Source organism: Hippichthys cyanospilos, chromosome 20 (genome assembly GCF_059441005.1).
Source record: "Hippichthys cyanospilos isolate Australia breed blue-spotted pipefish chromosome 20, RoL_Hcya_1.0, whole genome shotgun sequence".
In the NCBI taxonomy this organism is placed as follows: Eukaryota; Metazoa; Chordata; class Actinopteri; order Syngnathiformes; family Syngnathidae; genus Hippichthys; species Hippichthys cyanospilos.
The window spans coordinates 12003440-12018218 of NC_142388.1; the positions used below are offsets into that span (position 1 = coordinate 12003440).

The 14779-nt window shown below is 38.0% G+C and overlaps 1 protein-coding gene across 2 annotated transcripts in view; it reads right to left on the reverse strand.

Annotated features, from left to right (window-relative positions):
* The window catches only part of snap25a (synaptosome associated protein 25a), a 46887-nt gene that overhangs the window by 15757 nt on the left and 16351 nt on the right, over window positions 1-14779 (reverse strand). For both annotated transcript variants that reach the window (XM_088402731.1, XM_088402730.1), the window contains exons 2-4: window positions 7180-7323; window positions 4802-4843; window positions 1326-1374 (exon numbers count right to left, since the gene is read on the reverse strand). In XM_088402731.1, the coding sequence (XP_088258857.1) occupies window positions 1326-1374; window positions 4802-4843; window positions 7180-7251 (163 nt within the window). In that variant the 5' untranslated portion in view covers window positions 7252-7323. The remainder of the gene's footprint in view (window positions 1-1325; window positions 1375-4801; window positions 4844-7179; window positions 7324-14779) is intronic.

A 14779-nucleotide genomic window follows, 5' to 3' on the forward strand; every position in this document is an offset into this window, starting at 1 on the left:
CATTTGAAGGCCAGAATGAACCTAACAAAGGACTAGGACACACTAGGACTTTGTAAGGGAGCTCAAAGTCAAGCGATATAAAGCAAAAACCTTTGTCCACTACAGTGGACACAAATGAATAGGCTGGGGTACACACACAATTATAACAAGGATGAATTTGGCCTTTCTCATGCTGATGTGGTGAATGGCGGTTTGGTGACTGCTCATTTTCAAGACGTTCCAGCCTGACTAGTGATTAAAGACAGCATGCGAATTATGGAGGATATTAATTAATAAACTACATTCAGATTTGTAAAATCCTTGGTTGGCATGCAGACATACAGTACGAAGTATTTCCATCCGTTTGTTTTTTTGAATGCTTGTCTTCATTAGGGTCAAGGGTTGTATTGCAGTGTCCCAGCTGACGCTGGTAAATGATTCATTGTTTTGACTTATGCTATGCTCGTTTAAGTGTGATGTAGGCCGCATAAATGAAAGTAGTTCAATCAGCTGAGGTCTTGGAGTCCCGTGGGTGTGTGCTGGGACAGGTCAGACAACCAATAGGAGCATCCATCCTCCTGTCTACGGGATTACCTCATATGGCGCACGAACGGACCTTGGACTCCGTAAAAACGTATAAATACGTTTAGGAATATTGCAACCAGGGATTTTACAAAGCAGAGAATGGGTTGACTGAGAAGTGGCAAAATATTTTGTCTTTACCAGTTAAATCGATCGTTTCTCTTCAGTTTTTTTTTTTACTTCTAGGATATCAATTGACCAAAACCAACAAAAAAGATTACTTGCGTTAAATGGTTCTAAAAGCTTATCTGCCCTTTTAAATTCTGCCACCAAATACATTCATTTAAGACAAAAAAAAATACTGAAGTTATTAATTAATTAAGAGAGTTTTCTGTCACTGTGGTGGTTGGCTCATATGTGCTCATGTTTTAGTGTTTGGCACTTTTCAAGATGTCCAGCTCTTGTAGATGTTGGCTAACGCAAATAAACAAAAAAGCTCCTGGCAAATAACAAAGAAAAGGCTAAAGACAATTGCTAAAAAGAAACAAAGGTTAAAAGAAGATGGAAAATACGATTTCCTGCAAAGAAATGTTAAATAAACCATCAAAAAATCCAACCCCTTGCAAAAATAATGTAAAATCTGGAGAAATGGAATAAATTTAGAGTTACATTTAAAAACATTCATCGTGTATGACACAGTCATTTTTGGCACAATTAAACAATATTTTCCAGTACATAAATAACGTCTCTTACAATGTTATATTTATGTGACCAAAATGACAGGTTTTACCATTTTCATTCCATTTGCCCGTTTGCACACTTACCTCCTTGTTCATCCAACATGACCAAAGTCCTAATGCCGGCATCTTTGCTCTACTCCCCAAAGGCAGGCAGGTAGCAAGGTAGTGTGCGAAAGGGAGGAAAAAAAAATAAATGAAGTAGCAGTCAGTAATGAGGCGATATCGCCTTGGAGAGTTAGTGGGAACTGAAAGTTATTTGCTGCCATAAGCCATTCCCACATTCCATTTTCCCCTCACTGCTTCTCCCCATTTTTCTTTGCTACTTTTTAGGATGGCTTGGAAATTGCCAATTTTGTTCTCTGCTTATTTCTCTCTCAGAAACTCTTTCAAAGTCGAGAAAACCCTCACCAATCTTATTAAGTTTTAAAATGAGCAATTGTGACATGTGTTACGAGGCGGCTGGGGAGTGGAGTACGGATGGCTGGTGATTGACGGCTTGTAAAAACAACTGTGGAGAAACATGGGTGAAGCGTAGATTTTATTAAAAGTTCGTCTGTCGTGTTTGAACACTGCACATAAGGCTCTTAGCAGGGAAAGCTTTTAGTTTTCTAAGGCGACAGCTGTGAAAAGTGATGTCGATGATATTTATGTGGATGATTTACTGTGTTCACCTGGAAAGAGCAAATGAGATTGAGTCACGTCAACCTGGGCAGGAGAAGATGGACTTATAGCATTAAAGTACAAAATTTAACAAGGTAGTTCTATCAAGTGAGACTATACAGCAATAATAATAATATTAAAAATAATGCCCATACATTGTTTCTGAAGAAATCCACCTTCTCCTTCCTAAGTCTGTACTGACGCGATCTCGTTTGCTTTTCCTTGGTGAACACAACAAACAATCTAATTGGACACCAAGCCGTCAATCAACGTGTATTAACTAGCTCTGATTGGCTAGTTCTGTGGCATATTTGTAATGTGTGTGCTGAACTTTTTTTTTCTGTGCTCAGAATCCATTGTTGCTCACTTAAACTCATTGTGCGCTCAATACTTTTTTCTGTGCTCACAATCTATTTTTGCTCGCACCAATTTTTTTTCTGTGCTCAAAATCTGTATTTGCACGCTCAAAATCTTTCTTTGCGTGATCGTGATTGTGGCACAAATAAAATTCCATAAAACTCCTGCCCTCATTGGTTGACGGTCCATTCATGTATCGAATCACACCTAAGGACAATTTAGTATGTCCAATAGGCCTGCCATGCATGTTTTTGTAGTGTGGGAGGAAGCAGGAGTACCCAGAGAATCCATGCAGGCTCAGGGAGAACAGCAAACTCCACATCAGAAGGCTGTAGCGAGGCGGATTTGAACTCGGGTCCTTGAACTAAGGGTAAGAGGCTAGCTCATTTTTGAGGGACTCTGTCGAGCCGCTGCTCCTCCGCATTGAGAGGAGCCAGTTGAGGTGGTTCGGGCATCTGGTTAGAATGCCTCGCAGATGCCTCCCTGGTGAGGTGTTCTGGGCATGTCCCACCAGGAATTGGCCCCGGGGTCGACCCTGATACGCTGGAGGGACTATGTCTCCTGGCTGGCCTGAGAATGCCTGGGGTTCCCCCTGGAGGAAGTGGCCGGGGAGAGGGAAGTCTGGGCTTCCCTGCTGAGGCTGCTGCCCCCCAACCTGACTCCAGATAAGTGGAAGATAATGGATTGATGGATGGATGGTCCCTGAACTGTGATGTGGACGTGCTAACCACTGCTCCACCATGTCGCCTTGGACCAATCAATGGTCTCCAAGGTATTTATTGGTTCCAAAAAAAGCAAGTAGGGTAGAGTAGAGCTGGGTAGAAACCCTGATTTTGACTACACAGTAGAGTAGGATAAATATCGTCGATGAAGAAAGGTTATTATTAACTCGAAGAGCTGTTTTGATGTTTATACCCGTCCATGGCAATCAATGAGTTAAATAGGTTTGTTGATTGTTGTTGATTTGACAGTTATTAATAAGTGATGGATAGCCCAGCTTCATGTTTGTTCGAAGGGAGGATACTGCAACCAGATTGTCCGCAATCCTGCTTTCTGCCTGCTCTTTAGAAATACTGCAACCCCCAACTGGTGCGAGGCACCTGGCTCGGCCCGATAGGCATGAATACGATTATACGGTGTCGGTGTATATACACACAAGTAATCTAGCATGCATGAACCCCTCACAACCTCCCCCCGGCTGCCTCCTCAGCAGTTTGGGACGAAAGCCACATTGACGCTTGCGAGGCGAGAAGGGTGCAATAAGGGAAGACTGTCGTATAAATTATTCTGTAATTCAGCGTCTACAGCCAGGAGAAATCCCCAAGTAGCGGAAATGTGCCTCATGAGGAAACTCCCAAACAAGTAATCATGATCCAAAGCAGGCAAAGAAATGGCTGTCTTGCTCATTTTTGGTTCTACTGCAGTAATCGCAGCATTTTAATCATGTTTAAATGCAAAGTTCTAACGTTGCTCCTCCAAATGTTAGTCATTTTAACATTCAGCTCTGGAAAGCAACATTTTTTCCTAGTATACTGTAATTAAAATAAATCTTTCTTCATTGGTTTTACCACAGATCCAGTCTTTTACTTGTGTGAATGCCACAAGGAAAACTTTCCAAAAAAATGTTATTACTCTTTTGGTGCATCTGCAGTGGAATAATCAAATATCGTTGAGCAATGGCTAATAGTCATTAATTGAACACCTACAAAAATGATGAAAAGTATATATATATATATATATATATATATATATATATATATATATATATATATATATATATATATATATATATATATATATATATATATATATATATATATATATATATACATGTCTTTGTGATTGAATGGGTTAATTTGATAACTAAACTGCTTTTCATGTACAATTACTACCTTTAAAAACTTGAAAATGACATCAAGGCCAGAGAAACGGCCAATCATGGCTCAACTGGTAGTCATGTGATTCTCACAGCTGGCAGTCGTTTTCAAAGTTAATCATCAAGTTAATTAGAGACAAAATTATAGATTTTAACTTCTGAAAATGGCTAAATAAGTGTACTTTTCTTACAACCCTGCCTGTTGTAGCATCCTAGATGATTCAAGATCATATGACAAACTGTGGGCTTTGTTAGGATTTTTTTTTCAGGGTTCATAAGCTTGTAATGAGTAGATAGACAATCTGTATGACCTTGAGATCTGCATCATCAACTTCTCAGATCCTCCCTTCCTATGATGCTCTCTGCCTCCTCATTTATCCTTCACTCTTGCCTTTTTATCTACTCACATAAGCCTTAGGTAACTCATTGTCCTTCCCTCTTAATTTGCCTCAGTGTCATTTACTGGCCATGAATGTTGTATGAGCATGAATAACTACACACATACAGTATGCTTATTTTTCATAATGAGCTAACAATTAAAAAACAATTCAGGGATTTGTTGCCCCAAGCTGCAGTTGTTAGCTTAAGCGTAGACACGTTGGTGTGAGGAAAATGATCAGAAGAGTAAAATGACCACAAAAAAAGGATAAAAAAAAAATAGTTTTACCTCTTCGACCAGTTGCAACATACGACGGGTGCTCTCCAGTGACTGTGGGAAAGAAAGACAAAATCAGTTAAAATCAGTTAAGGTCAAATTTTGAGGGTACATTAAAACATAGTGGCTCGCTTTTCTTAAAAGGCTTAAGTAGAAATGATCATATCTAGTGATGGATGAATGGATAATTCCATATACAAAAAGTCTCTGTTCATCATTACCAGTCGGTGTATGTAAAAACTCTTCAGATGTTAGGTTAGTTTTTCACAAGATACTCACAATTGTAACTCAACGCTTCTTAACACAGTGGAAGGGACAGTATAATTTACTTTTCAAATTAAGAGCAAATGAAATAGAACATTAAGCAACCTATTCCAAAATTGCGTATAGTGACTCCTTTGCAAAACGTTGCAAGCCATTATTTTGTTAAGTGTTATATAGTTGCACAGTATCATCAATGACACAACTTTTTTCCAGCAAATGAGCCAGAAATAAACGAGATGATGTTACATGATCTACAGCATATTCTGGAATAGCATATGCCTAGAGACTCTTGTTACAATGTGTGAGGTGCAGTATAAATATTTAGAGTATCTATGGAAGAGTATGGAATAAAAATTCATCTCTCAGTATAAAACGATACAGTTCCGCACCTACAGTAAAATAAATATTAAATGATCAACTTACTGATTGTGTCGGGCAAGACTGAAAATTATTCTTTAATGTTCAATGCATAATTTCTGCTTCGGCTCTCATATTTGATCTTTTTGGAGGTGGTGCTAATGGTGTGGTTCATTTTCAAATGGATATCATTAATACACGACATGCTCGAGTTCCTAAGATGTGAGAGGCAGTTACAATGACATTGCATCATCTTGCTGGTCGCCACCATTACACTGACTACATCCAATAATAAGAGAAAGCCTTTTTTTTTTGTTTAAACCATGAATGTGACCTGTACGTTTGAAAGCAAAGCGAGATGGTCATCGTCACGATTCCACCATTTTGTGTGTGTCCTATTCTTGAGAATGTTCAATAGTCTGCCCGTGTTTGTCAGTGTGAGTCATATGTGAGAGTGGTGGGAGTGGTGACCTGCTCCAGGCCTTCACTGAGGCTTTTCTTGCTGTGATGAAACAAACATCCACATTTAGACTCTCACAAGGTCAAGCGAGTATATGAATATTTGACCTATAAAGAGGAAAGCAATCCCTGATCTCAGTCTTGTATGGAAAACATTTCAATTCCATAGAGATGTGTATTACAATTAAAAATGTGAGATCATTTTGAAATCTATTTTGATGTTACACCAGCTTTTGTCAAGGAAAATATAACATGGCATTGCCATGGTTATTCTGAATGGCCTACTTTAGAGTTTTATGACATTGGTGAAACCTTGCTTGTGCTTTGTCGTAACCATCTTTACAAAGGCAACAGTGAGGAAAATCTGGCTTTATTTTCAAAATTTTACACTGGAATTTAGAGATGCAACGATTAATCAACAAAGAATCAATTACCAAATTGTTTAGAGACCTAAAATAGTCCAAACGTTCAGACATTGAGCTTCTTGATAAGAAATATTCTTAGATTTCCTGAATACTCTGTGAAAGCACAGTACATAAAAACATAAACAGATGTAATTACAACCATTTAGTTCTCTAGTATAGTTTGGCAAAGAGCTTTACTACATTTGCTATCATTAGCTGTGGCCGTTGTCACAGCTGGCCGCTTTGCATTTATGTTGTAGACTAAGCTTTCGGTGCTTTTGTGGTAAGCAAGCTACTTCTTACAAAAATGCGTATCAAATTTGTGGTTGGGGCACTGTTTAAAGTTAGATTTAAAATTGTCATGTGATCTTCCATTTTCATGTCTTCCTGAAATTGCCCTCCCTTACAGCAGGATCCTATCAGTTAATGGCAAACACAATGACAGCTAATCAGTGTCGACTTCACAGTGTGGGTGTCCATTTTGCAACCATCAACAACTGAAGGAGCCTGTTGCAAAAAGATTGATCTAGTCAGCATGCAGAAAACAGAAAGTTAGAAATCATTATTGATTAACATGAGTAACAATAAATAATAATTTATCTATGGCTGTATTTAATTTATTGCAATCAATCTGTTGTCCTGACAAGCCTATACATGTTATTCTAAAAGTCCAATTCATTGATTCATCGATAAAATAATTGACGCATCGATCAATTATTAAACTAATTGTAAAACGCATTCCTGGGTAGATCGTGTGTCATTCATTGCCGCAATCTCTCAGCGGCATATCTCACCCACTCTGACCTAAAATGTTTTAAGAGCGACGGCACCTGACCCAGAAAACTCCTTAGTCGGTGCCTCTTAAGCTAGCACTGGATTTCGCTAAATACCGGCGCATGGACTCACCTCATCGGCGAGCTGGTCAGCACGTTGCTGCATGTCTGACAGCTCATTGCGCATGTCCGCATCATCTGCCATGGCTGTTGGGTGTGGGGGGTGGAGAGGCTCTCCAACAGGGAAGAAGAAATCCTAGAGGGAATCCGGGAAGAGCTGAAAGAAAGACAAAATAATTACAATGTGAGCAACTGAGGCCAATGACACTATGAATATGCCTGTTTAGAAAATCCAAATGTTGATCATAAGAGTAGAACGGATTATTTCTTAAAATGGTGGAATCTTTGAGAACCACCGAGCTCTACCGTGATATAGACCAAGGGTCAAGACATGACAGATGCTTTATAGGCGCAGTTAAGTAGGCTCAGCTTTCTGCACTTAGCCCATATCATTAAATGAAAGTTATATCATCATCACAAGCACGCAGTCTGCACGCTTGGTTACCACAGTGAGTTCCGCTCAGATATGTACTGAGGTTAACCAGAAATAAAAGGACTAGCCACAGAGCGCACTCAGACAAGAGACATGTGCCTGCAATTGCTAATTGCCTAATGATATGTATTAGGCCCATCTGTGTTTGATTTGTTGCTCTTTTACATGCACAATGATCTTAAACTATGGATGTCCCTTTTGTAAAGTGAGTCAAAGCGAGGAGCGCAAACTACTGATTCATTTTGGAGAATTCGCCACACTTGCGACATCGCGGCTTTTTTCCCACAGAGCGTTGAGATAGAAATGAGTAATCGAATGTCACACTTGTTATTCAGCCGGAAAGTGTAGCATGAAGGAATGACACCCATAACATCATTTTTGGAAACCTTTCCATAGAATGGCAGCATTGATAAATCTTGCATAAAGTAACATGTCAGAATTAGAACCGGAATATTTTCCAGATGTCAGTTGAATGATCATTTCATCGTGCTTCAAAACACGTAAAAAATTGTGACGCATATGACAACAAAACATCCTCCCAATAAACATTCTGATTTCACATTAACCGATGTGTATTTTTTACCATTTTGGGTCATTTTCTTCCACATCATTTTCACAGTATTTTAGCCAATGGCACACCCCTGGTAGTGTTTTAACAAAATGGTAGCACTATGTTGAAATTTCAGCTCTCTAGTGTCTTTTTTCAATGCTGTCCCCGTGAAATGCTTTTGATGTAAATATCAAAAGATTGGACAAAAAACCCCGCATAAGGGTTAATCACTTGATTGATTATTTTGAATTTTCATCTGCAGAGGTTCTGTTGATTCAGTTCGTTAGTTCACAGTATTTTTTTTGATGCAGGGAAGCTCCGAGACAGGGAGCCATTTTAATTAGCAAAAGAGGAAGGTGGAATGTCAAAAAATAATAATAACTGGACAGCTAAACTTCAAAATAGTGGAAGGCGGGTAACAAAAACAAAAAGGCAGGTACACGTGGCATGACAGGACAAATGACAGTGATCCAACAAGAGGCGAAACTAAACAGGTAACTAAATACACTCAACACTAATTAGGCTACACACGACAGCTGGACAGGAACAAGAGGCAGGGGTAGCTTTGGGGGGCAGGTAAGCACAGACAGGTGGACAAACTAACGAGGGCTAAAACAGTGGGAACAGAAACAGGAACATGACACCGGAACCCCACAATTAGAGATGAACAAAAACCCACAATATTAACCAAAATTCCAACAACACCAACAGAAGATGACACTGATTTGTTTTCCTTTGTGTGCAGTAGTATGCGTTATAATCAGTGCACCCTATTTATGTACACAATTTATGAACTGGTGCACCCTATAGTCTGGAAAATGAAAGAGGTGTGCCCAAAAATAGAGTCACAAGAGAATGAACGTTCTTATTTACTACAATTCAAGGATCAAAATATCAAATGTCGAAAAATTGATACAGTATATAAAAATATACGAAAAATAAAACATGGATGTCAATGGAAGGACTATAATACTCTTTATTTTGAAGTTGGCCTTCACAACAGAGTTTGCTACAAGCTATCTAATCCTTTTTTTTATTGCCATCATCACGTCTCTACCAACATTAACACACCACCATTAAAAATCATATTCAGTCATATATTACGTATATCATATTCATATTCTACAGTGTACAAAATAAAAATTACAAATTGCACGCCTCCTCAATTCCAACAAATCAGCCATACTGAAGTTTACACCATAAATATTGGAAATCAAATCACAATCACACTGAAACTTAGAACTTCCAGATTTTCAGGGTATTGTGAGCAGCATCAAGTTGTCATGTCACAACTTTCACTTCTTATGCACTGAACATTGACATGCTGGATAATTGTCATAAGGGTTTGAACTAGGGCTGTCCAGATGTGAAATCAGACCCAATATCATACATTTCAACTGACGTGGGAAAAGATCAGGTTAGTTTATTTAACCCCTTAAGGAAATTTTGACCCAACTTGGGCTTTTTGATGTTTTTGATGTGTGATATCAAAGGAAAAGCATAAAAAAAAAAACACTAGGAGGCTCAAAGTCCAAGTCCAGTCCTCGAGAGCCCCTAGCCTGTTTTCCATGTAACCCTCATCTGGTACACCTGATTTAAGTAACCATGATTGTTATAAATAAATGTAAATTTATATGCAGCGAAAGGTAACCGGGTTTGTATGTACTATAATGTCAGCACAGTCAACTGTTCTGTTTAAGATTTATTGACTGCTACTTTGTTAAATTGGTTTGATGACACAACTTATATAGACGTAGGCTATGCACTGCTGGATACATGACAATGTCCTTAATTTATGATGGTCCTTTCATAACACGTTTCAAGGATCAGTCGTGCAATAACACAATTTGTAAGAATGTCATTACATGGCACAGGAAATAGGGGCAGAGCTACTTGGCCATTCTCTGGCCACCACATGGACCAACCCCACATCGAGAAGTAAATGTATTTAAATGGGATTCCATAATCAAGCAAATAATAAAGTAGGCAATAAAACAAAAACAAAAAACAGAATTATATTAGATTCATTTGTATGAAACAGTTATTGATTGTCAGCATTCAGCATGCCCTCAGCTGCATGACATAGCTGGATGTAAAGCAAGCATAAAATGGAGTTAGAAGCAGATCGGAGTGGTAGAAAGTCTTTCTACACTGGAATCCAATTTAACTACAAAAAGAATCATAAAATAGACCTAAAAAATAGACTCAGAAAACTAGCCTTGCTAGAAATGCTGGTGCCTATCACAGCTGACTATGGACAATAGATGGGGGACACCCTGAACTGGTTGCCAGCCAATCACAGGGCACATGGAGACAAAAAACCATTCACACACCTATGCACACCTATAAGGACAATTTTAGAGTGTCCAATGCATGCTTGCCTCACAGCTCTGAGGTCAGGGCTTCAATTGCACCTTGCCTCGGCCTTCTAGTATGGAGTTTGCATTTTCTCCCCTTGCCTGTGCGGGTCTTCTCTGAGCATTCTGCTTTCCTTCCACTTTCCAATTACATGCATGGTAGGTCTATTGGAGACACCAAATTTGCCCATAGGTGTGATTCTGAGCGTGAATGTTTGTTCGTCTTTGTGTGCCCTGCGATTGTCTGGAGAGCAATCCAGGGTGTCCCCTGCCTACTGCCCAAAGACAGCTAGGATAGGCACCATCAAGTCAGTGACACTAGTCAAAATAATTTAAAAAAAAAAAAAAAACCCTAACAACTTCTGCTGGTTATCTTGACAGAAAAGCACACACATATTACTGTTTTTCACTTCATTGTTTTGTAATTGTGGTCTAGAAGTGTTTTCCCTACACGTTTACTGTAATTACGACTTTACTACCGTGTTACCAATGGACTGGTGACAGACTTACGTACAAATTTAGCTTATGTTGTTGCCATAGCAACGAAAAACAAAGAACCAACTGTATTATACTGTACAGTCCATTGTACTGTAAGAGTAGAGCCACTTACATCTCATAAGCACATAATAAATTCATGTTTACGGCCACGTCGATATCACAACAGCGGGGTGTGACTCAGCAAACCCCCCAAGCAAAGAATCCATCCTATCGAGGTTGCATTTGAGTCTCGTTTTATGGTGAGACAGCCAAACACAGATACTTTTAGAAACCCATAGATGGTTTGTATGTTGTATGAAAAACAATTTATAATGTTATTTGAGCTCTGCCCATGCCCTAATTTCTTTCTCTCGCTCTCATCTTTCCTCTCGCACGGCTGCATCGCTCGCCAACAGCAGCCATGTTGGCTTACATAAACCTCAAAAGTGGACAGCGCACCGCAGTGCTTGGCATCTAAATCAAGGACGATTTACAGCAGACTTCGCAGCCACTTGCCGAAGGGAGACGGATTATCGCCTCCCTCCTGCTTTATGTAACTAAATTCGAGCAATTATGTTTTAACTGGCCACACTGACCTTTTGCTTTATGGCTTAATTACAAGCGTCACATTTTGCACTCTAGCTTTCCTAAGCATTTATTTCCTGGCACTGGAACGTTTCTTGTGCGGATGTTTATGCAAATGTTGTTTTTGTTTTAGCTTTGGAATTTTGCAAACACTCATAATGTTGTCTGGCATGGATTCCATTCAATTCCATGAAGCTGTTCTAGCCCCCCAAAACATCACAGAAATTGTAAGTGTTTATTACTCTTTCAAGTGCCATGGATGAGAATTTTCATCATGTAAAATCCTTAGGTGGTGTACCATTGACACACATTCTTATCAACTATTTTTTTTTAAATCAATGGATAAATGACACTCATGGCCAGTGCTCCTCTTAACATTTTGCCAATCGAATGATTTGTTGTAATGTAGTTATATTCATACGCAAACTGTTATTTTTCCATCAAAAATACATTTTCACTGTTTTTGTTCATATTTTATCAAAGGGAATGACTGTTGAGATATTTCAGATGCTATATCAGATGCTACAAAAAATTGTCAAAGTCACAATTGTGCAGAAAACATCTCTTCACAAAAAAAAAGATCGGAGTCAATGAAATGACCTATTTTCAAACAGTCATTACTAAAAAAAGAAATAAGGTAGAATCTTACTTTCTTTTTCTAGGTAAAGAATGGAATCCAAGCTTTCATATACCACCAATGTCTACATAGTTATACATGACAATATTCCGTCGACCTTGAAAGATGCATCAAAATGCTTGAAATTGGCTGGCCCTCTAGCGGTTGCCTTTCAGGATAATTCTTCGCACTGAGAGAGTTAATAAATCAATGTGTTGCTTTCAACATTATGAGAGAATGTAAAAAAAAAAGTGTCATCAAATTTAATAACTGGTAATGTTAATACAAGCTGAAAATCACCACAAAAGCTTCAGTGCTGCTTGTGTAAAATGAAAGGCCATGGCCCATTCAGTGACATCAAAAATGCGGCTAATCGTAGCCTAGTGTCGCTAATACTTTTAGCTAAAGCTGATGTGTGCATTTTGGCAAAACACGCACTTATCTGAGTGGAACATTATCATAGCATTATTTTTCGAAAAAAGAAGAAGCTTTTACTCCATTACGTCAATTCTGTTACTTACTTTTATTTTTCTCATTATTGCTCGTACAGTAATCTACATTCTTTGTTTTGGTTCCTTAGACAGCACTGAGACCAGACTCTATTCAACAAATCCAATCTGTAACCACTAGTTACATTTAACTCAGTTTAACTAATCAAATGGAGCCCAGAAGTCACATGATGACACACTGTGAAAAGTACATTAGCATTAAAAATAAGCAGCATGCACGTTATTTATTATCGAAATTACCGCTAAGCTGTATATTGTTTTCCCCTATTTGAGAGCGATAGATGATGGGTGGATGGAAGTTGAGAGTGATTAATTTGTTTTTCAAACAACTGAAAGATTCAAGAGCTAGCTTCATCGTTGTGTAGCATAGCATTGAGCATTTAGTAGCTTTTTTATATATGGACATAAGGAATTTTTGAGTAATCACAAAACTAAATAGTCAATACACCCCCCCTCCCAAAAAAAAACAACAACAACAAAAAAACAGTCAAAATACTATTTTTTTTGTTGCTTTTATTGGTTTCATTGCTGTCTCTTGTAAGTGCAGGAAATTTTGTTTTTGACATATTTCAAATAATAATTATTACTCAAAGTGTGTCTAATAGCATGCAAACAACCCTGAAACCATGATCAAATGAGATACACTGGACTTGACAGAATCAGTTTTCCAAAAGAATGGGTAAAACAAAGCTATGTTCTCACTTCATTTTTTTTTTCATATTTTTCTAACATAGCTTTGATTCAATGTCTCACTCTGACTCATGCAACCCATAATGCATATCATCCCATTAAAACTTAAAAAAAAATATATATATATTTTCTTTACTTATTTACAGAATTGTGTTTTGTTGCTATCTAAATTGCTAGCTTCTAGTCCTGAGAGAAGGCTAAACTTTCTCTAGAATTGCAACCCTGTTAGCTGCAATCCCGTTGCTGTGTTAATTTAACACATATTGAAAACACCAAATACATCACAGAATAAAATGTGTACCATTAATCTCCAAGATGAGCCAATCACGTGTTTGATATTATATCATTTAAAGCCTTTGAAATCTTCTATTTCAAATATTTTGAGGCACTAATTCTTAAATGACCCATAAAGAGGCCTTTGCCACTATTTGGGGATTTTTTTTTCTCAAACTCATTTGAATGGCAAGGGAACATTTTATATCACTTAATTAGGTGGGTTTCAATTGCAATACATTTCAGATATGTCTTAGAATTTACTTCCATAGTTTACAATTATAGCCTCCTATTTTCCGCAGGTAAAATATTCAAAATAGTTTCCAAAGGGGTTTAACTGTGTTTCCTTATGGATGGACATTTGAAATTGCGTTCTTAGGCGTATCCAAAAATATATGTTTATAAGAAGAGCTAATCTGTTGACATTGTTTGCTCTGGATTGTATGACAGCTATAATCAGATTTGTCAATCCAGACACCGGATCCCTTGTTCCATCACTCTCAACATTAAAAAAAAAAAGAGAGAGAGAGAGAGAGAAATGAGTGAGTCAAAGCTTCACGCTATCAGAGAGATGCAACAATGTGTCAATCCACAGAACTATTGACATACATGGATCAAACTGATGACCTTTGAGTTAGCCTTTTGTTCTAATAATGCTCCCTTGCAAAGGACAACCTTCTCAGAGATCCCCATCTTGATAAGATGCCAAGATACCTATCTGGGAGACGCTTGAGAATATAAAATAAAAATGGAGTAAAACACATACAGTATTAGGTTGTTTATTCAACTCATATTCAAATGATGCATTTACATAATCAGTTTACATCGTAGACTAATGAGCATATCAACGTTGTTTTTCATGTTTCATTGGCTCACTTGTTACTGTTTGCCTTACCTTGCTTTTATGAGTAAACATTATGGAGTCAACATCAATATGTAAACTGCATCAGCAACATCAATCTATATTTTGCATACCTCTTGTCTTTTTAGGGTCACAGGTGACATGGAGTCTCTACTATGCATTCGTGGCTCATTAATAAAACAATCAAGCCAACCCATTTAATATAGTTTTTTAAAAATGTAACGCTTTTGAAATTTGTCAAATTTACACACAAAATCCACA